The sequence below is a fragment of the Mastigoproctus giganteus genome, chromosome 8 (assembly GCF_048544385.1).
Source record: "Mastigoproctus giganteus isolate SK-2022 chromosome 8, ASM4854438v1, whole genome shotgun sequence".
In the NCBI taxonomy this organism is placed as follows: Eukaryota; Metazoa; Arthropoda; class Arachnida; order Uropygi; family Thelyphonidae; genus Mastigoproctus; species Mastigoproctus giganteus.
The window spans coordinates 45808145-45831114 of NC_143582.1; the positions used below are offsets into that span (position 1 = coordinate 45808145).

The 22970-nt window shown below is 34.9% G+C and overlaps 1 protein-coding gene across 1 annotated transcript in view; it reads right to left on the minus strand.

The window, feature by feature from the left end:
• Positions 1 to 3604: 3604 nt before the first annotated feature.
• Positions 3605 to 22970, minus strand: part of LOC150081504 (beta-1,3-galactosyltransferase 1-like) — a 92306-nt gene continuing 72940 nt past the window's right edge. The window contains exon 4 of the mRNA XM_090379453.1: positions 3605 to 3703. Within this exon, the coding sequence (XP_090235579.1) occupies positions 3690 to 3703 (14 nt within the window). The 3' untranslated portion in view covers positions 3605 to 3689. The remainder of the gene's footprint in view (positions 3704 to 22970) is intronic.

The window sequence follows — 22970 nt, forward strand, 5'->3', positions numbered from 1 at the left end:
CCCCTGCAACTTCATAATAAACATAGTGAGTCACTAATGAATTTTGAAAAACAAAGGTCTCAAAAAAAAAAAAAAAAAACTCTGGATGTCAGTACATCCAGAGAGAATGTTACACCAAAATAAGTAAAACTGTCTTGATTTGTTGTCAAGGATGTTAACTTGTCACCTTTTATGGAAGTTAAAACTGCTATAATTTCATACAATTTTAACCGTACAGTATAATAATACCAAATTTACCACCAAAATTGTAAACTTCCTACAAACCTTGAATTTCTTTTTTATGAGTAATATACATGTGTGCTGGAATAATGTGCTAACAATGTGTGCTGGAAAATTTTAATGTAGTCTATCATTTGTAGTCAGTCATGGATAAACAGTCAACTTTTGATAACAGTAGGATACAAGATCAAGTTACAATAAACACGGAAGTAAAATCTGGATAGACGTTAAGTACATCCGTTTTATCACCATTCCTTCCGCTCATGAAATACACAATCATGAAATTCACTGATGTTAATAAAACCACATAAGTATAATATAATGCCAGAATATAAAACCTTCATCAGTGAATTAAATGCCAAATTAAGCACAAATTGCATTTCCATGCTTTTTTTTTTTTTTAAATAAATTTATATTAATTACATTATCTGACATCTTTCCAAACAAACATATTTATAAATATCATTGGTTTTAAATATGAAATAACACTTTTTTTATGAATTTAGAGCAATGAATAAATATAATTTTTGGTCATTTATCATTTTCCAAAAAAAAAAAAAAAACAATCCATTCCACAAAACTGAAGATGGATTATAATCCATTTAAGTCTCTCAATATAGTTAATAATACCTATCATAATAACATGATTACTATCATTATTATTAGTAGTACACAAAACTTACATAGACAATAACAGTTTCATAATTAGTCTGGTCTGGCTGCAAATGCTACTCCATATTTCATAGCAAACTATCAATACCAAAATATATCTGTACTGTCAATCTCATTTGTTACAAACTAACTTGTCAATCATCATAAGCAACCATCAACATGTTCCATTTCAACACTAAAACAATTAAGCTAACAAATTCATCTAACAGAGTTTACATATCTCTTCCATCAAGGCAGATAATGAAAGGACCATTTATTTACATGTTGTTCATGAAATACCAACAAAGAACATCTCAAAAGGGAGGTAACCATAATTAATTCACTTACTTTATGAATTTATTTATATACAAATAATAAACAAAACTTTATATACAAATAATAAAAACAAATAATAAACAAACTACTATAAGGCATTTTTAATAATAAATAGTAATAATACATGGAGAAATGAAACTACATGCATTCTTTAAAATTATACTAAATATCATTAAAATTGGATCATGACTGCCAAAAAAACCATAATAAAAATTCAAAAAAATTACCATCCATAAACAGGCCAATAATTACTTTAAGTAATTAAACTGATAGTAATTTTCACAGGCATGCCTATGAAAAAACATTTTTTTAGAGGTTACCACACTACACAGTTAACTAAAATGTTATAAATGAAGCGGAACTCAAAGCAAGATTGGATAAGCAATATCTGGAAAATTATTTTCACGGAAGAAATGCACTGACATTACATATGGATATACATGAAATATCTTTCCAGTTGTTTTACTGGGACAATACAGTGCAACGCTAAAGCAGTACAAATGGTAAAGTTACAAGAAATGTGTAGTCTGAGAGAGATCCCATGTTTCATTAATTAATAACTGTATTTTTAACAATTTCAATCATAGAACAAACTATTAAAAGGAAAAGAAATGCAATTTTCACACATAATATTACATTTTATTAAAAATAATTGCTGTAATCAACTAATTCTGAGTTGATCTTAAAATGTACTTTATATAAATAAGACAAAATTTTAGCAGAAACAGCACAACTATGAACTAGTATAAAATAATTAGACTTGAAGCATGAAAATATGCTGTGAAAGGTTGTGCCCAGTACAAATGAAAAGGAACTGGACAAACACAAAGACAGTGCCTGGAAAATGGTACCCTGGAAAAGTGGCAGCCCAAAAATGACACTAATACCAAAAGGAAGCCTTGGATGCCATGGGACATCAGTATCTTGGGTACTGCCTGGCCCGCCCACTCATGATACAAGCCACAAGTTTGCTGCTACAAAAACAGAAGAAAAATCTAAAGTACCTGATAAAGTAAAGTAAAGTAAATAATCTGGTTATATAATATTAGGTACATCCGCTCTTAGCAAAAATTGGAACATTCCTTTCAAGTGTCCAAAGATTCGATATAAAATAGCTGGGTAGATATATGTGTGTGCAATTAAGTGTGAGAATTGGTAAGATGAAAGATTTAAGTGACTTTGAACGTGGCATGGTAGTCAGTGCTACAAGTGCTGTATGAGCAGCTCAGAAACTGTAACCTCATTGGGGTTTCCCAAGATCCCTGAGATTGATCGAATAACCGAATGATATCCAGCCAATAGTGATCCTGTGGTCAGAAATAAGGTGCAAGAGATCAATGGAGGCTGATAAGACTTGAGCAGAGTAACAGAAAACTTACACAGTCAGTCAAATAACAACTCAGTGCAACAGCATAACAAAATGGGCATATCAGAATGGACAACCCTTTGTCACGGATTGGGTATGTCAGCCCACAAATGAACTGTATTCCACTCATGTCAACAAAAATTAAACAGGTATTATTACTCACAGTTCATGCAAGAACACCAATATTGGAGAATTTGGAAAAACATCACAATCTAATGAATCCAAGTTCCTGTGGTTTCTAACTGATAGAAAGACCAGAATGACAAAACCTTGCAGTCTATGGACCCTTCCTCCAAGGTATAGCATGGCAGGCTGGTGGCAAGTAGTGGTATGGGAAGTGTTTTGTGGAGCACACTTGTCCCCTTGATACCAATGAAGCATCATTTGGATGCCACAGGTTTTCTGGAAATCTTCAAGGCATATTGCTTCATGTCTGTTCTTTCAATAGGATATAACATGCCAAGTCACAAGGACAGAATTGCACAGAATTCAGCACAGTATGCTGAATTGTGGATTCAGCATACCGTGGCAGTCTTCCCGGTCATCAGATACAATCCAACTAAACACCTCTGAAAATAAGCAGAATGAGCTATTTGAAGTAGAGATCTGCAATTATGGGGTCACTGATCAAAGAAGTAATGCAGGACCATCTAGACAGAAATGTAGTTATATAGTAGTCACAGCATAGATCTGTTGAGAGGTGATCTTGTCAGACCAATCTGATTGGATAACATGATGCAGTGATAAAGGAACTGGATGCAAAAATAATTTTGATATCAAACTTTGATTTTAGTAAAGCTTTTAACACTGTTCCACATGAAAGACTTGCTGTACAAAATGGGGCCTGGTGTTAGGGGCAAGACAGATAGTTATTAACACTCTTAGCAGGCACACTAATTTTATTTCAACCAAGAATTGCAAACTAGAAAACTGTATCACTTTTATTTTCAATCAATTATAATATAAATATAACTGTGAAAAATCCATTTCTTATAATGAAAATATTTTTAATTTTTTAAAATAAAACTCCCTTCTGGTACACTTTACACATATTCTTCATTGCTCCATTTGGATATATCTTACTGTTGCTGTGTAGAACAGAGTGCTCTTCAGTGCTCTATGCAACGTAAGCTGTAAAAATGAAAAGTCAACATTCTTCGACAATTGAGCCATCCAGACACTGCAATAAAATGTCAATGCACTGCAAATTGGACACAAGAGATGCTTTGTTTTTTCATGGCCAAACTTTTACAGCAAAACAATTAATGATGCAGATCAAAAGTCAAACCAATAATGAAGAAATAAAATTAACCAAACAGTGATGACACCACAAATGTAGCAAAGACAGTGGCAGGTCACCTGGCAATTGTCATTTTTTATTTTCAAAAAAATAAAAAATAAATAAATAATAACAACAAAATAAATAATTCTGCATAAAATTACAAAAAATATATCTATTCAATATTATTTACTTTTGTTTTCAGGTTACTTCAACTTTCATATGCTCCACATAGAATAGCATCCATCTTGAGAAGAATATTGAGTTTTGTGTTCTCATCTTACTATGTGAATTAATATTACAATAATAAATCTTTCAGAGAAGAAAACCAAGTAATCTAAAACTATAAATGAAACATTCATTGGCTGATTCCAGTGCTATGTCACTCTTCAAGCAAAAAACCACATAGTTGCAATATGGTCGCAAGTCACCTGAAAGGTTCTCAGATGCAATTTCTGCACAAAAACCGTAAAAAAAAAAAGAAAAAAAAAAAAGAATAAATAAATAAGATCACTATAGACATTGCTGCAGTACCAGTTTGACTACATTCAGGAAGGTAGGAAACATTTAAGTTATTAAACAGGAATGCTATTTTTGAGGCAGCACTTGTCAAGTAACCTGCCACCATCACTAGATTAATACTAACATCTTTTAATAGATATTTTGGCACCTCCGTAGCCAGATGGGCAGGAGCAGCAGTGCGTAGCACATGCTTCTTGATTAGACCGGGGTTCAAGCCCATCACCACCAAATACGGAGGATGCGGAAAGGTCAGGGAATGACCACTGCATATCCCGGAGCAATATGGCCTTAGTTGCTAATGCTCTTTAAAAAAAAAAAAAAAAAAAAATGAAACCAACCAAAACCAATAGATATTTTAAATTTTTAATTTAATTTTTTTTTTTTTTGGGTAAACAAAATTCAAACATTTTTGCTCATCAGTTAATGGACCATGCTCTTGATGGACTAATGATATTAATGGAATTTCTCAGGGTTCAGTGCTGGGCACCTTGTTTTCAATATTTATTAAGAATATTGACAAAGGCGTATCAAGTTTTAAGTCTGCTCATGATACAAAAGTTGGATGGGTGGTTAATAATAGGAATCGGGGTATGAAGGTGCACAAGAACTAAAACTAGGCAGATGGGCTGAGAAGTGAAAATTAAAGTTTAATGTTGATAAATACAAGCCAATTGGTATTAGTCTAATCCTAGACTAACACCAATTGGGAGGCAAAACACTCAAGGTGATGGAGAATGAAAAAGGCCTATGGGTATCTATATGGTCCAACATGATGTTCAGGCAGTGCAGACAGGCTGATAGTGCAGCACATGGGATCCTGCCAATGATATACAAGAATTTTGCCAGTAGGGCCAAGGAGATGATTATTTTGTGGTATAAGGCAATGGTTATGATGGATCTTGGGCCTGGAAGCCTCATCTTAGGAAGAATGTTGATGTGTTGGAATAGGTGCAAAGAAGAGAAGCAAAAGGATATTCTTACCAAGAAAGACTTTATTTCTGCAAATTATTATTATTATTAGTCATGTAGTGCAAGGAAGCCTGAGGCTTATGCTGCACCAGCCAAAAAAAAATTCCCGAGTTACCCTGAGAGAGAGAGAGTCAGAAGTAGAAAGGAATCATCAAGAAAGGGAAGAATGATGATATCCAGCTCAGGACCCTAGGTGTGCCAAGCCCATTCTCACCAGATGTGAGCTGAAGTATCTGGAAACTAGGCACCTATGAGGAGACTTGACAGAAGTGTTTAAGGCTTTGAATGGATTGAGTAAACCAAATGCTGATGTCATCCTTATTCTGGCTCAGACAACGCAAATTTAAAAGAATGGCTGCAGAATATATGTGCAAAAATTCTTTCAGTCAGAGAGTAAAGCTGCTGGAACAAACTTCCATCTGATGTTTTGGAAATGGGTGGTTTTAATAAATGTAAGAAATGAGTACAATAATTATTGGAGGGATTGGAGGGAATGGACAGATAATGAGGGTAGTTTTTTTTTTTTTTTTTTTGGCTGATGATATAAGCTTGTTTCCTTACATTATTTTGTTTCTAGTACTAAAGAGGATAATTTACAGACTGCACAGTAACCTGGGATGGATCACAAATGAATTACTTTCAGCATGAAAGTAAGTGATCCAGTAAAGACTGGTGTTGTTGTTTAAGCTTTCCAAAGCTGAATGAAATTCCAAGATATTCTTGCCCAAAGGAGTGTGATGCTAACTATATTTTGGGATAAAAATGGAGTCATGTCACAAGTGTGTAAAAACACCCCAATTTTAAATCATTATAAGGTAGCCCTATATGAATACTTTATTTTTATCTTAGTTATCCATTGTTGAGTACATATACATTTCTAAAGGTTGTTTCAAGAAATGTGTCACATATGAACTCTTTTAAAATCTAGAATGTGCTCTCATGGTGGTTAGAGTCTAAACGTAGATTTGAAAACCTCATGTGTCCAATTTAGTATTAGTCATATTGCACGTTGTATGAAAAAGTAACAGAACTCAAATTGTTGAATTCAAGTTAATATAACAGGAGGATGCACCAGCTTGAACTCTACATCCTGGAAAAAACTTATATTTATAACTCCAGTTTTGAGCCAGTGGAGTGCAGTTGTGTCGCTTTTCCACAAAGTAGGTATCGCCACTGGTCACAGTAGAAAAGTGACACATCAGAGTTGTGTAAAAATGCATTCATTTTTACTCGTCGTGATTCATCCTGAAAGAGAAAGATATAAAACAGTCGCCCTATACCTCCACAACGACTATGTTTTCTTGATACAATTGCCATTTCTCGTGAAAGCCCCTTTGCTTTCGCTCACCCACGAGCAATCAACACCACAGCTGTGAAACCCTATATCACCGTTAGGTACCGGCTGGCTGACAGCTCGAGGTCGTTTATTCAATGAATGTGAGCAAGTGTCGGGAGTGCATTGTTTACGAAAACAACGAGAAAGATGCGACACTTGCCGGGAAAAAAGGAGTTACGCCCGTAAGAATCACAAGTGTGATGTAATCCGAATCAAGTATTTACGGAGTATTTGTTGTTTGAACATTCGGTATGTCGGAGTGGGCGAACTTTATGTCCGACGGCCTCTGTTCAGTTTGAAGACACAGTCCCGTACAAATATGGAGTTCCTCTCACCCCCGACGTTAAGTCACCCTTTGGTTTGGTCAGGTGTCCGAAAGTGACAGTCCCCGAGTGTGAACTCACTTCAATAAAATTTTAACCCGGACCAATATAGGGGGTGAGAAAAAGGAGGGGGACCTATTATGTACAGGGGAGGACAGAGAACGGGTGGTTTTTTTTTGTAGGTGAGGTTGTTGGCTGTGGAATCAGAAAAGCAAGAGTCCCGAACAGGAAAAAGAGTAAAAGGAGAGGAGCGGGAGAATCGTGGACCTTGTCTTTTTTTTTCGCTCGTGGTTTCGAGACGAGAACAAGGGACAAGAATAAGAGGACGGAGGAGGCAAGATTAAAAGAATAAAGATGAGAAATTGCTGCTCAGAGATGACTAGCCCGGAGATGAACGAGAAGACTAATGGTAAGTTCACTCTCGTTTAATCTGATACTTAATGATACTGACTGCTAACATAGACATATGCCCCGTTGTAATACTTTCATGGGTTACACGCATTTCTCCTCTCAACTTTTACATCTAGTGAGTGCCTGTGTTACTATATCTAGCACTTAGGTATTTATAACAACATAGTTTACTCCTTTAAGTATCTTGATACTTGTAATATCTACTGAATTTAGACAACTACTAAATTTACACTAGAGTGATCGAGCAGCCCGACGCAGATAGGTTCGCCCAAGTACGAGTACGCCTATCCTACGGATATCACATGAAGAATGCCATTAGACATGCCTAAATGTGACAGTGACATGATGTACAAACAATAATTGTATCCTGGCCAAACCAACGACCCTGATAATGATTTTATTTACTCACTTATGTAACCTATTGTGTTGTGTGTAATAAACCATGTTTTGTTTGTTAATGTTTGCCTTATGATTACTCTCTGACAACACATAACTCCCTGGATGGGTTATTGATGAAGAGCTATAATTAATGCGGCACTCTGGAGCCCAATTAAGTTAGAAAAGGGTTTCAAAGTGTGAACACAACGCAATCTTCGATGCTGCAACCTTGCTCTCAGTGTCAATCTGAGTGTCTTGAGGGCACAAGATTTTTGTCCTAATATAAATCGCTAGACAATCATATGAAACCCAGGTTTCTCTGGATGTAAATATTAGTGTTCATTCTTGCCATAGACCGTTTGGCTCCCAGCTAATTTTGACCAACTAACATACCACACCATAACAGAGAAGCTGGGGAACATTGGCAAGCACACACTACAACGGAGAAAAACTTGCGGAACAGTTGTAACAGACAAGATTATCTTTGTTGCACTGGTAAAACTACATCTTTTTAATTGTGACTGGTGATATTTTCTTATTCTATTACAAATCTAAATGAAACTACTATAATTTTACAATTTCAGAACTTAAAAGTGATAAAGTACAGTGTTTCTTCTGGCATGGGAGCGAAGGTAACTGGGAGACCACAGAAATGGACACTTACGTTTACAAATATTTAGACTGCCAGATCCGCAACAGTACTGATCTTGAGAAAACCTACTCAAACAACTGTATTTGACAACAGAAGAATAACTTCACTATTGCCATGTACATACATGCTGATCTATGTTGAGTATTCAAGCTGAGTCCATCACACAAAAGTTCCTAATTACAGGACATACGCAAAATGAAAGGGATAATGTGCATTCTGTGATATAAAAAATCCGTAAAGTAACATTGAAATCGGGACAAATTTATATTCCTTGGCAGTATGCTACATTAGCACATTAAGAAACAAGGAATCCGTATAGAGTAACTGAAATACCCATGATGATTTCATCGATTTTAAAAACATTTGTCAGCATCATGGGAACAACTCAAAGATGGGATACAGTGAAAATGTAAAGTTAGGCAAAATACTGAAGGTTGAAAATGTAGTCCCAGTGCATTCTTCATAAAAATGTCACACAAGCAAGAGGACTGTAAAAAAAATTGACTAACAAGAGACTTCAGTCGTCGCAGGGCTAAACTATCGAGAAATCGGCATACACCAAGAAGATACAAGTTCCAGATAAAAAAATAAAAATCAGATATCCTGGACCTGATTAAAACAAATCATATCCCTAAAAGCTATGAACCATTTTATGTTTCAGCATTCAAACCCTAAACCTTATTTTGATTAATAAGAGAATTATTGTATTTTTTTAATTAAAATTATATTTGTGTTTTTGTTACATTGTTCAATTCAAAATATATTTTCATTAATTAACAAAATATGCTATTTTTGTCTAAACTATTTCAAAATGGTTAATTTTTCTGTCCTTTCCTATATTAAAAGTGCCACAACTGAAAAAAAAACAAATAAACAACAAATAAAAAAAGTGACAACTCAAAGTCATGGTATGGCCTCTATGGTAGTCATGGTAACACAAATCTGTTAGAAAGGTTTATTGCACTTTATCAAGCTGGTAATTTTTTTCTAATCTATTATTAATGCCCACAATTGAGGAAATCTTTTCTGATTTCTTTGTTTTTGATTTTCTGAAAAATTGCATTTTTTGAGTTGTGTCACTTTTCCATAGGATGTGCGATATGGTTAAAATGATAATACACACCAGTTTGACCAAAACCAGTACCATTTTCAGAGTGCTTGTCTTGAAAGGCCATAAAATATCACATTTGCCCTGGTTATGCTATGATGATTTTTAACTATCCACAGCACTGGGAAACGAAGTAAAACAATAGATTGGTACTTATACTTTTGCATTTATTTTGTTTTTTGAATTTATAAAAATTTTATTACCTCTACAAGAAGTGGACATCAATGATTTCAACTGATAGTGACAAAATAAAAAATGAATAAAATAAAATAATTTCTTTTGTTGAAAGCTTGCATTTCCACAATATTTAAATTAAGTAGAGGTCTGCCTTATTATTGTAGAAAAGAATTCCAAAGCATCACCGCCATGTCCATGCATGGGTTATTATTAGTCACATGATGCTATGACAGATGGTTTTAAGGTACCTCTTAGCCTGACCGTTGACTTTGTTGTTACTTGTTATTTGGTTTTTTGGAGCATTAGCAACTAAGGCCATATTGCTCCGGGAATATGCGGTGGTCATTCCCTGACCTTTCCGCATCCTCCGTATTTGGTGGTGATGGGCTCGAACCCCAGTCTAATCAAGAAGCATGTGCTACGCACTGCTGCTCCTTCCCCCTGGCTACGGAGGCGCCTCAGACCGTTGATTTATGAATATGACCATCTTATATAACATTTAAATCTTTTATAACATCAGTTGTTATAAATACAAAAACACAATTCTATAAAATAAATATAAATAAATAGAGAAATAAAGAAGGTATTTATTTTTTCCCCAGTGTTATTATGGTATTTCTATATGGTTATTCTGGTTTTGCAATGAATGATGCTTTGAATCAATGAATTTTGTCAGCCACTATGTCATGGTGTGATAATTTATCATTTGGTTAAGTTTCTTAACCCCAATTGGTCACAGATTTTTGAAGATCACAGGTGCATTCAGTAAACAGTTATCGCTTTTATAACCTTAAAAAAAAAACAGCAAGAAATAAATCAAATTGTTTTTGATTTTTCTTTTTTATTTGTTGGCACATTGGCTCCTGTGGCCATAATGCACCTCCAAACGTTTTTGCAGTACTCTGATCCAAGCCCTAGGTGGGATTCGAACCCGCGACCTTTGGGTTGCCAGGTACACACTTTACCCACCCAGCGCTAGCCCGGTCGGCATTGTTTTTGATGCCACTTATTTTAAATCTATTATAAATGAAACTATGAAAAATCCTTTTTTATATTAAAAATATAAAGTTTTAATATATATTTTTATATAATATTTTTTTAAAATGCCCTCTGTACGGGTTTGGAATATCTCTCATCTTCAATGTATGAAAAATATTTTCATTTCTAGCCCTTTCGCTTACTTGCTAGAAGCATTCATTCCTCAAGTTGCCCTATACTTTTGCCGCTACCAGTACAACTAAAAGAGATAGTGTTACTTCGACGGAGCTTAGCGTTTGACTTTCATTTACAATCGCTCCAGGCGATGCGACCGCTGAAATATTACACCCCTATTAGTCGGTCGATGACGTCACGCTGTTCTCCTGTGTAACGGAAGCGTTGAACACGTAATGTCCCAAGATCGGTGTAGGCAGGAAGGCGACGATTGTTATAAGAGTAGAATTAGAGAACAAGACACAGCACGTCTTGAGTAATCAGAAATCTATAACCACATTAATATAACATATCATTTTTAGGTGTCAAATCCCACGAGCTGGCAGTCACGAGTGTAATGCTTTCCACACATTGTTGACGCGTGAGATCAGTAAAAGGTCACGAGAAATTTCAGTTCAGGGGAAGCAGAGATATATATATTTTGGAAGGGGTAAGCAGAAAACACATTAACTTTGGGTGAGACATGACAGGAAGGAGAGAGCAGTGAGAGTTTTGGCCGATTTTTGATAGGTGTGAGCAAAGAAGCAGAAGAATAATCTCTAAGAAAAGAGCCACAATGAACGTTTGGTCCAGAACATCCCCCCCCCCCCCCCCGAGGATGTGCAGAATTATTCGGGTAAAGTAAAAAAAAAACTTACTTTACCCGAATAATTCTGCACATCCGGGTAAGTCATTCGGGTAATTATTCGGGTAAGTCAACCCTTAATGTTTAATAACAAACTGTATTAAATTGCCCAAAGCTGAACCTACCATCTGCACACGTTTTAATGCATTTATAAGACATCTTTCCTCATATTTATATATGTATTCCCAGACAATTGTTGTACCATTTTCTTACTCCTTAGTTTTAACAGATAATGTGCCTTATCACCTAGTTGTCAAAAATACTAATTACACTATTAAGTTAATATAGTTCCCTGTTCTAGTATTGAACAGTTGTATGTTATGACAAACACCAATCATTTTGTACTTGCTAGAGAATTAGTGGAAAAGCCACATGAAGAACATTACAAAACTATAATATTGCTAACAGCAAGATAATGCTTGATCCAGTTAATTTACCTAACAATCACATACCAACTAATCTAAACTATGTACCAGTTCTATTGTACTCATTTGTATACCTATATGTTTAATAAACCTTGTTTTGGTTGTTTACTATTTTGCATCCTGACCATTCCATCTAGTTACACACAATTCACTGAACAATTTTTTTAAAGAACCATTAATTGCGGTCACTCCGGGGGCTCCTATCTAAGAGGTACTTCTGGGTGAAAATCACAACGCAATAGGTGCCTCCGTAGCCAGGTGGGAAGGAGCAGCAGTGCGTAGCACACGCTTCTTGATTAGACCGGGGTTCGAGCCCACCACCACCAAATGCAGAGGATGCAGAAAGGTCAGGGAATGACCACCGCATATCCCGGAGCAATATGGCCTTAGTTACTAATGCTCCTAAAAAAAAAAAAAAAAAAAAAACCAAACCAACCACAATGCGATCCTTGATGCTGCGAGCTTACTCACTGTGACATGCTGAGTGAGACTTGAGGGCGCAGGATTTATTGTCCTAATTTAACTGCTAGAAGGTCATATTGAAACCCAGATTTTCTGGATACACATAGTGGCGTGCGGTCTTGCTGGAAGCTGAATGATCCATGAGTACGTTGATAGGGAAGCGCACAAAACAACAGAAAACCCAGTGGAACAAATGACAGCAAGCGAAATGTGAATTTGAAACACTTGTGTGCAGCAACAATCGTACACCAGCCAGACTCTTTTCACAACAATTACATTATTACACTGCCATAAAATGTAAAGTGAGTGCAAAACATAAATAAGTTTAATAAATGTTGTTCAATAATTGGATATCGAGAGATGTTGCTAATTTTAAATTAGCATTTTTCAGCACCTGCATATAACATCAAAAATAGGCTTGACTACAGTGGGATCAACTGATGTTGTTGTTAGTTGTTGGCACATTGGCTTCTGTGGCCATAATGCACCTCCCAAAGTTTTTGCATTATACTGTGATCCAAGCCCGAGGCGGGATTTGAACCTGTGACCTTTGGGTTGCCAGGCAGGCACTTTACCCACCTGGCTAGCCCAATCGGCGGATCAACTGATGATGTTATCAGCAGCAAATTCCAAATGGAAAGGTTCAAGGAATTAAACACAGACGCTACTAGGCTTTTCATACCAACTAAGAAATACTTTTCAAGGCATAGGCTTAAATATATGTCACATGAACTGATGAAACTCACAGTAGAGAAGAAAAGTGCACGGGATGCATATAAATCAACAGGTGATACAGAAGCCAATAGGCAGATATAAATTAGTCTGTAATCAAGTCACAAAGGAAGTTAAGACAGATTTTGAGAAGTCTATGGCAAAGAATGCAAATAAAGCAACAAAGACTTCTAACTTATATTAATGGTAGAAGGAAGCGGTTGAATCACATTGGGCCACTCGATGCCCATGGGTTAACTGTTGATGACCCTGCTCAGGATACGCACCAATTAAATAGGTATTTTTCATCTACATGAGGTATTCTTTAGAGAATGGGATGCCACAAGTTTATCAAACTCCAACGAGGAACTAAACAACTCTAATAACTGAAAGTGGAGGAGAAATTGTTGAAAATGGACATAAAAAAAAAGGCACCTCAGGTGGATGGAATCTATCAAATTATATAAAGGAAAGCAGCAAAGGAGGTAAGCAAACCCTTAGCCATAAAATTTATGCAGGGAAGGTCCCTATGGACTGGAGATATGCAAATGTACCCCAATTCATAAAGAGTGATCAAAAGTCGACATGCATAATTACAGACCTGTTAGTTTAACATCTGTTCAGGGAAAATAATGGAATCACTGGTTAAAGAAGAAATGCAGACCATCTCGAGAAGCATGCAATTATACTATAATCACAGGATGGATTTGTTAAGGGGCAGTCTTGTCTAACCAATCTGATGATGCAGTTACTAAGGAACCGAATGCAAAAAATAATTTGACATCATATACTTTGATTTCAGGAAGGCTTTTGATATTATTGCACATAAAAGACTGCTGTACAAACTGGAGCAATGTGGTATTAAGGGCAAGTTACTGCTATGGACAAAGGGATGGTTAAGTGGAAGAAGACATACTGGTTATCAATGGGCACTGCTCTTCACGGATTAATGTTATTAGTCGAATTTCCCAGGGTTCAGTGTTGGGCCCACTGTTGTTTTCAATAATTATCAATGATATTGATGAAAGTATATCAGGCATAATGTTGAAGTTTGCAGAGGATACAGAGGTTGGCAGGATGTTTAACGAGGGTCATCAGGGTGCAAAAATATCTACAAAAATTGGGTTGATGGGCTGAGAAATCGAAATTGAAGTTTAACATTGACAAATGCAAGGTACTGCATATGGGTAACAGTAACCCCAGAGTAATTTATCAGCTGTGTGGTCCTATACTTGGGTAGTGGAGAATGAAAAAGACGTGGGATAATTGTGCAGTCCGACATGCTGCCAGCACAGCTCATGGAAAATTTTGTCAATGATATACAAAAAAAATTTTGCTAGCAAAGATAAGGAGGTGATTATCCATTTGTATAAAGCCATGGTTAGGCTGCACCTTGAGTACTATATACAAGTCTGGAGTCCTCACTTTAGGAAGGATGTAGAACTGCTAGAACAGGTGCAGAGAAGGACAACCAGATTAGTGAATGGAACAAAACGTTACTCTTACCTAGAAAGGGCTTCAGTTCTGCAAACTGCATGGCCTCAAGACTAGGCACCTGTAGTGAGATCTGATTCAGGTGATTAAAGCCGCAAATGGATTGAGTAAGCTGAATGTTAATGATATTCTTCCACTTGCTGAAATTACACACACACACAAGGAGGAATACAAAATTCGTTGGTTGCAAGAAAGATGTGTGAAAGTTTTCCTTCAGGCTGGCAGCTGACTGTTGGAATAGGCTTTTATCTGTTGTTGTGGAAGTGGATGGGTTGAATAAATTCAAGTAGACAAATTCTTAAAATATGAATGGGTCAACCGTTTAGCGTTTTTTTTTTTTTTTTTTTTGCTGATGCTATATAATCTTGCTTTCTTGTATCATTTGCCATTAGTACTACTACTACCACCATCCCAGGTGCCTTTTTTATGTTTAGCTTCAATGATTTCTCAAACACTTTCCTTTCAGTTATCACAAAATCATTTAGCTCCCATTAGAATTTAATAAACTTCTGGTATCCCCTTCCCTAAAGAATTCCTCACGTGTGAATGTAGATGCAGAATACCTCTTCAGTTTGTCAGCAACCTGGAGTCTACTGTTAGTATAAGCACAGAAGTCTTTGCTGCTGTTCTTTTCATTCTTTGCCAGAGACTTCCCATAATCTGCTGGTTTTCCTAACCTCCTTTGTAACTTGATTACAGATTACAGGCACTCCGACTTACATAAGGGTTGCATTCTGCAGAACTCTGTGTAAGTCGAATTTGATTGAAACAAAAAAAGAAATGTTCAATGAACATGTAAATAGAATTATTTATTCAATTTTTTTTTATCTCATGCGAATGTAAAATTATAAAAGTGTGCAATTACAAAAATTTCAAAATTGTAAAATTACAAAAAAAGGGAGGGGACAGGCATAAGACAAGTTTTACCTTTCGAGCACCATTGCCAGAATCAACGTCTCCAGCTGATAAGTACACCGCTGCAGAGGTTGATGGCTGTGGAAATTTAGAAGGGGTTTTTTCCAACACATCATATAATTTCTCTGCTGCTGCAAAATCAGCACTGATGACCTCACTGCATACGTTAACATTGTGGAAACCAGCACAATGCTTGAACCTATAAAACCACCCGTTGCTTGCCACAAAGTTGACTTGGGATTCGCCGTACTTATCCTTAATATCTTTATAAATACTTGTTGCTTCTAGACTCAGGGGCACTTGCTTCTGAATCTGATTTTCCATCCATATTATTAATTGCTTTTACATCTTTTATATAGCACCTGAGCACTGTTTTTTGATCACTGTTGATCTTAAATGCATTGATCTTTTAACATGTTCTTTTATACGTGCACTGTCCTTTGAAATTGCATTCACTGTTGAAGTAGTGAGACTTAATTCCCATGCAATAGATGACAAACTTTGCCTTGGTTCTTACTTCTTAATAATTTTCATCTTCATTTCTAAATCAATTTTGTTGGGTTTCCTAGCACTGCCATGCCACCACTTGCACTTTCTGTTGGGTGCTTTCCCTTCATCATTGTAATAAGCAAATAGGAATGAAGAGAAAATTCTGAAAATTTATGTTTCTTATATGATTGAAGATTTCAGTGAAGGGGAAACATATTTCATCATAATAACATAAAAACCCACAGAATTCCAGTTATCAGGATTATCGCAAATGCAATGACATTGAGTTTACTGCCCATTTATAATTAGATGCACTAACAGAAAAGTCCAATAAACCAGAAAGTGCACATTATTATTATTATTATTTTATGATTGTGACCTCCAGAAATGTTTTTTAGAAAAATATTAAAAGAGCCGTTCAAAATCGATTCTTATAACAGAACATACGATAACGAAAGAGTAGCGCTCCATTATAAAAATTACCTTTTAGAGAAATAAATAGCTTAGTTATATATTGAAAATTTCAACTTCCGAGGTCTTCGAACGAATTACCAAAAAAAAATGTGTTTTTGGGTTCACATTACGATATTTTCACGATACCTCCATTTATTCCTACAGGATGCAAAATATGTTTCCAGGATTTTTTTTAAGTCTGTACCAGCAGACAAAAACTTACATAATGGCAAATTTCCATAAATTGAGTATTTCGTAAGTCGGGGAGTGCCTGTAGTTGATATCCACCATACGCTTCTATGTCACCCAATAATTTGTAAGCAACTCATGCATTTTTCTTCTCTGGCAAGTCTTATCAATTCCTCTGACATCCATTTAGGTTTTTATCAATTTAACCTAAATTGGCTACTTGATTTACAACAGTAATGGGCAACTTTACGTTGGCTGAGAACCATAGTATAATAATAAAATTATCAGAGGGTGACAATGAATCATAATATTTTTTCTATCTTAACTAATTATCTCAGAAGTGGGAATAAAAAAGAACACTGAAAACCTTTTTGTTAAAAATATTTATTACAGACCTGAGATTAATTATATCATAAAGGTTATAAAAAGTAACTTTTTAATAAGACTACTGTGGTTTCTGAAAACTAATTACAAGAGATTCTACTCCCATTTTGGATGTTGCAACTGGCAGGATGTGTGACATTGCAGAAAATGCAACCTCACAGATGTAGTTACTTCCAAAAATAGAGCACAATTTTAAGGCCCAGTTTCTAAGTAGAGGGTAAAGTTCTATCAGATAGCATTTTACAGAACTCAGAGCCACCTGGTCCAGTTTAAGTTGTTGAGGAATGGTCACACTGGAGTTCATATAACTCTAACTGCAGTTCTGTAGGCTGACACTCCACTTTGCACTTCAAAGGGATACTGAAAAGTTCTATTTCTTGATGAAAGGTTCCAAAATCTTGAAATCAGTTCAATACGTTCTGTGTCCTTCATAAAGTGAATGTCCTCCTCAATTAGCTTTTGAAAACTTGAAAAATGGAACATGTCATTCTTTTCCAATGCAAATTTAAATAGGATAAGTTTTCTCTCGAAGCCATCAACATGTCCCATCATCTGGAAAATAGTCTACTCCTCCCCCGAAAGCTGTAAATTTATGACATTTAAATGTTTCGTAATATCTGTGGGAAATGCTAATCCTGTAGAAAGTCAGCATCTTGGAGCTTATGTTGGAGATCAAATAAGCATGAAACATGGCCTCTTAGGAAGGCAGTTATTGTGTCCAAGTTCGTAAAATCTCAATAAACATTTTCCCCAACTAAGCCCAGCTCTTCTAAATAAGTAAGGAACTTCCTGTGAGTAAGGGAGTTATTCCCTACTCTAATCAAATTTGTGATATTTGTCACAGTAACCATAGCACCACATAGGTTGGCAGATTTTGCACACAGAGCCTCCTGACGAATAATACAATGTACGGCAAGCACGTTAACTTTATTTTGGCTTAAGTCCAATAAAATCAGTACCAGTCCCAACCATGGCCTTGTCACCATCAGTAACTACAGCAGTCAACTACAGAAAACATATCCTCCCCTTTAGTTGAAGAACATGCAAAGAACAAATTTTTAACAATTCTTCTAAAACAGTAGTCTTCATGAATTGTTTGATGAAAACTAACAGCTGATTAATATCTGTTATGTCCGTACTTTAATTAATAGCTAGTAAAAAAATATGGACAATCTCCAAAAACAGCTTTCAGGGTGTCAGCAAATGTTTACTGATATCTTCAGTTCTCCTAGTAACAGTTTGTTTCGAAAGAGGTACAGATTGAAATTCTCTGGCAACCCTTTCTTCACCGAATAACTCTGCCAGTTTAACAACACGCTGTTTGATGAATTCACCACCCACAAACAATTTCTTGGTTTTACACGCTCATATCTAACAATAGAGGCCAAAACTGACGATGCTTGTACTTTTGTTACATAGCTGAATATTCTTTTTCGTTGTGTAAGTTTCTTTTCAAGCTGTTTGATTGCAAATTTCCGTTACTCACAGGAATGTTTCTCACAACAATTCTGACAGTGATTTGTCATGTAATGTCTTTAAACAGCTAACACTTGGAGGCAAACTAAGTGCTGAGGTTTGTTGTCCTTAGTAAGGACAAATAGTCAAACTCCATTCTAGTTTGAACGCATGGTTTTCGCTGTCCATTTTCTAAACTTCAAAAACATATTATTAAACTTAATTGACACAAGTTTGTAAATTATGTTCTCTATGTAATACAAAAATATATATAAATTTTATCAACAATTTTATCTCGTTTTTTTTCCAGGGACACCTTTTGTTTTGTTGTTCTTATTCTTCTTGTCATTTCTGATCCTTGAAGACTATTTTTCATATGATGATAAACTCAAATTTATTTTATTATAATTTCTTTAAATATAATTAATTAAATCTCAAAATTCGATTTCTCTTGAATTGGTCAAATTTCACTTGCGTGATAAGCTTGAAAAATTCTTCTTGTATACTGGAAACCTCTTTTATGATTGGTCAAAAAATTATATTGCATCAAAATCAAGAATAGCAAAAACCATATTTTTGCATGTAAAATATAAATATTTTACAAGCTCCATGAGCAAACCACTAAATATAAGATAAAAATGATACTCACACAACTTAAAACGAGTGGCACACACAATTATATTAGCTGCAGAAACTCTTGTGGCATCATCCCCTCTAACGACTGAAAGCTAAACTACAAGTACTGATTGCCCACTGGCTTGATCTAGTGGTTACTAGGGAATTTACAAAGGCTGTTTAAAACGACATGGCATGCTGGTTTCAGCCTGCAGGCTGCCAGTTGGCCATCACTGATTTACAATACTCAAGTTTTTAAGTGAGGTCACATATATATACAGTATTTGTTTTTCAGAACAATGACTGAAGCTGTTAAAAATTAGAAAAACAAAGGTGAATTGTACTGCAGCTGAATTGAAATATCAAACAACATAATTTCACCAGTAAGAGATAAATCATTTATATACAGGTAAAAAAGAATGAGCTGAACACAAGGCTATAACTAAATAGTTTAATTGCAAAACAATACACCTGAGTCTCACCTGTGCTAAACAAGCCACCACAGGATCTTTCCTGTGTGGTTTTTTTTTTTTTTTTTGTAATCTTAAGTATCACATTAAACATTTCATAAATTTTTAGTACGTATTGGCAATATTATACAGTAAAGCTGTACTACAAACAGCAGCTACGTAACTAAGCAAATTAAAGCTTCATTTGTTTTACAGATTAATAATACAGACCTATCTCCATATTATCATTAAACCTTAATCAGGTTTAATGGATACAAGGATTTTGGATAAAAGTCAAACTATTTAAAATACTGCATTTTATAATATTAAAACAAACTACACAAGTACAAACTAATAAAAAATATATACATATTTAATTTCATCTACCTATTTGCTAATCTCAGTGAAACTTCCTTTCCAGCTTATTTTAATGCTCAAAACAAAAATGCAACCAAGTTATTAATAAACACATATAGGAACATAACTACCCAATAAAGGACCAAAGGTACATTTAGCAAGTTTTAAAAGTCTAGAATATTTTCATTCCAAAAAAATAAGTAATATACATAAAATATAAACATTTTAAACCATGCCTCATTAACAGTTATGATTCTTATGAAACCTGAATCATTTCATGCTGAGTAACAATCAGTTGACAAATTGTGACTCCTTGTTTGCATCTACTGACATGAAATTGAGGCCTCCAAATTCAAATTTCATATGCATTTCATCATCACAATATTTAAATGATGGATCGAATAAAATCAAAACTATCATGCAACCATTCTGGACATGAATATAATGCTGTTCTAAAAAATAAAATAAAAAATTGCTTTCCATATGTATTCATTTGTATGACTTCATTTGTATTTTCTCTTGGTTGCTCAGACTACCTGACTGTTTAAAATAATGAAACATTATTAAACATGAAAAAAAAAGTGTCTACAGTACTGCAAACAAACATTTTAAAGATGACATTCATGATACAGCCTGGACTATCATCTATGTCAGCAATTCCCAACCTTTTTTGACTTGTGAACCCCTTCCAACATAATATTTTTATTGCGAACCATTAAGCCTATATTCTCTGAAATCGTATAATAGTTTTAATTTTTATTATAAAATATTTCGAGTACTAAGTTTTTATAAACGATATTGCATAACAATAAAAATTATTTTAAGGACCTATACAAAACAATGGTCTTTGAGAATTAAAAAAAAATTAGTATGGAAAACATATTTATTTAACTTGATATACTGTAATATAGTAAACTAATTATAAAGAATTGTGGGAAATGTGGTTTCTTTCTTTGGCAATTCTTTACTTTATATTTAATTTACTTTGCTTATTATTAGTTATATTTTGTAGTTTGCAAAAATATACCTATGTAAATCTAAGCAGATGCCATTACAGAATGTTTAGTGCGAATCCCATGGAACACATTTGCGGATTCTCAGGGGTTTGCGAACTACCGATTGGGAACTGCTGATCTATGCAATACATTATAAGCAATTTTCAATTTAGTGTGTCTCAGCTCTTACTTTTCCAAACAAGTGGTTGTTCCTGAATGAAACAACCACTGATAAAAGTAACTTTTCTTTTACTTAACCAATGTAAAAAGAGTTACATTCCCCACTTACAATGCTATAAACTATGCTGGTATGTTCCATGAATGTTATTAATATACAAAATCCTCAATCTCTAACATGAAACGTACCAACATAGTTTATAGCATTGCATGTGGGGAATGTAACTTTTTACATTGGTTCTACCCAAAATTACCTTTCAAAGCACACAACAGCACCAGGCATCAGTGAGGGCAAAAAGGACAGGTGCTTCTGAACTTTCCTTTCATGCATCCACGAGAACCATGTTTTTCTTTTTAACAAAGCTAAAGTTATTAATATACAAAATGAATATATAAAACTCTTAATAGCTGAAACACTTGAAATGAAGTTAAGTTTTAATTCTATAAATGTTCGTAGACCATACATCATTTCGGATTCATGGACCTTTACGTGCATGTGTGAATAGTGGTATTCACATTGGTTAACAAAAATAATCTTGATGTGGGGTAGTATTAAATTTGGTTTAAAAGAGTGGATATTGTTAAGTTTGTCATTTTACTTCTTGTGAGCACGGATTTTAACGAAATAACTTAGTCACTTAATAAAAAGTTTAACTAAAAATAACGAGGAAAATTTGACAATTCCCAGTCTCTGATAGCGAGTTGGTTTAGTCTTGGGTGGTTCGGTGTGCATCGACTACGCTTCGCTTTTCCTTTCTTGGCAGTTGATAGATAATGGGAATTGAACACAAGAGTAGTTTTTTAATAAAACCGTATGTATTGATAATAAATTTTATGGATAATATTGCATTACTAACTTGAACCTTTTTTTCGTAATAGATCAACTGGATAAGTTGGGGGTGAGTGTTGGTTGAAGAGCATTCCTATAGTAAGGTATGAGAATTTCTCTTATATTTAACAATATTACTGAAGTAGGAAGGATTGAACTTTATTGTTATTGTCTTTAGCAAACCTTCCAATAGAATTCCTGAATAAAATTCAGCCTGGAATTGATGAAGACAGTTTGAAGGAGATGTTAAATCACCTTGAGAGTAATACAGTGCAAGTACTAACTCCACAACAGAATAAGAATTCAAATACTGACTTAGATTGTGAAGAAGGGGATGCCGAATTAAATCAACTCAAAGAAAGTTTAACTGAGATGTTAATTCACCCTGAGAGTAATACAGTGCAATTACTAACTCCACAACAGAAGAAGAATTCATGTACTGACTTAGATCATGAAGAAGGAGATGCCAAATTACATCAACTCATAGGACAATATGTTGTGGTGTCTGAAGAACTTAATAGAAATAATGATGAAATGATACAAGAAAGTCATGAACATACTTTAGAAGAAACTAAAAAAGGTGAAGAAATAACCCTTGATGATTCACTAGGTAATCAACGTCTAGCTCTTTCAGAAACTTTAACTAAGGATGGAGATATTGATGCAGACGACCATCCAGCGATTAAATTAAGGAAGATTGCAAGTAAAAACATAGAACATGTTGCTAGTTGGAGATTGTGTAAATGTGTTTGTACCCACCTTTGATAGTGGCCAAGGAGACCCTGCAAACCTGATAGGTGTAGTTATTGACATAAAAGAGGAAAAATACAGAATTGGCACCAAAGGGGGAGTCATTGAAAACTGGCTTCAGAGATTTTGAAAGAGTTAATTATGAGAGATTATCTGTAAGTGAGATTCCAACTGTAGAACTAAGTATAAGAGCTCTGGTTTGCAAACTTTCTGCTAGAAGCAGACAAGGATTCAAAAGATGCTCTTGTAAAGTATAT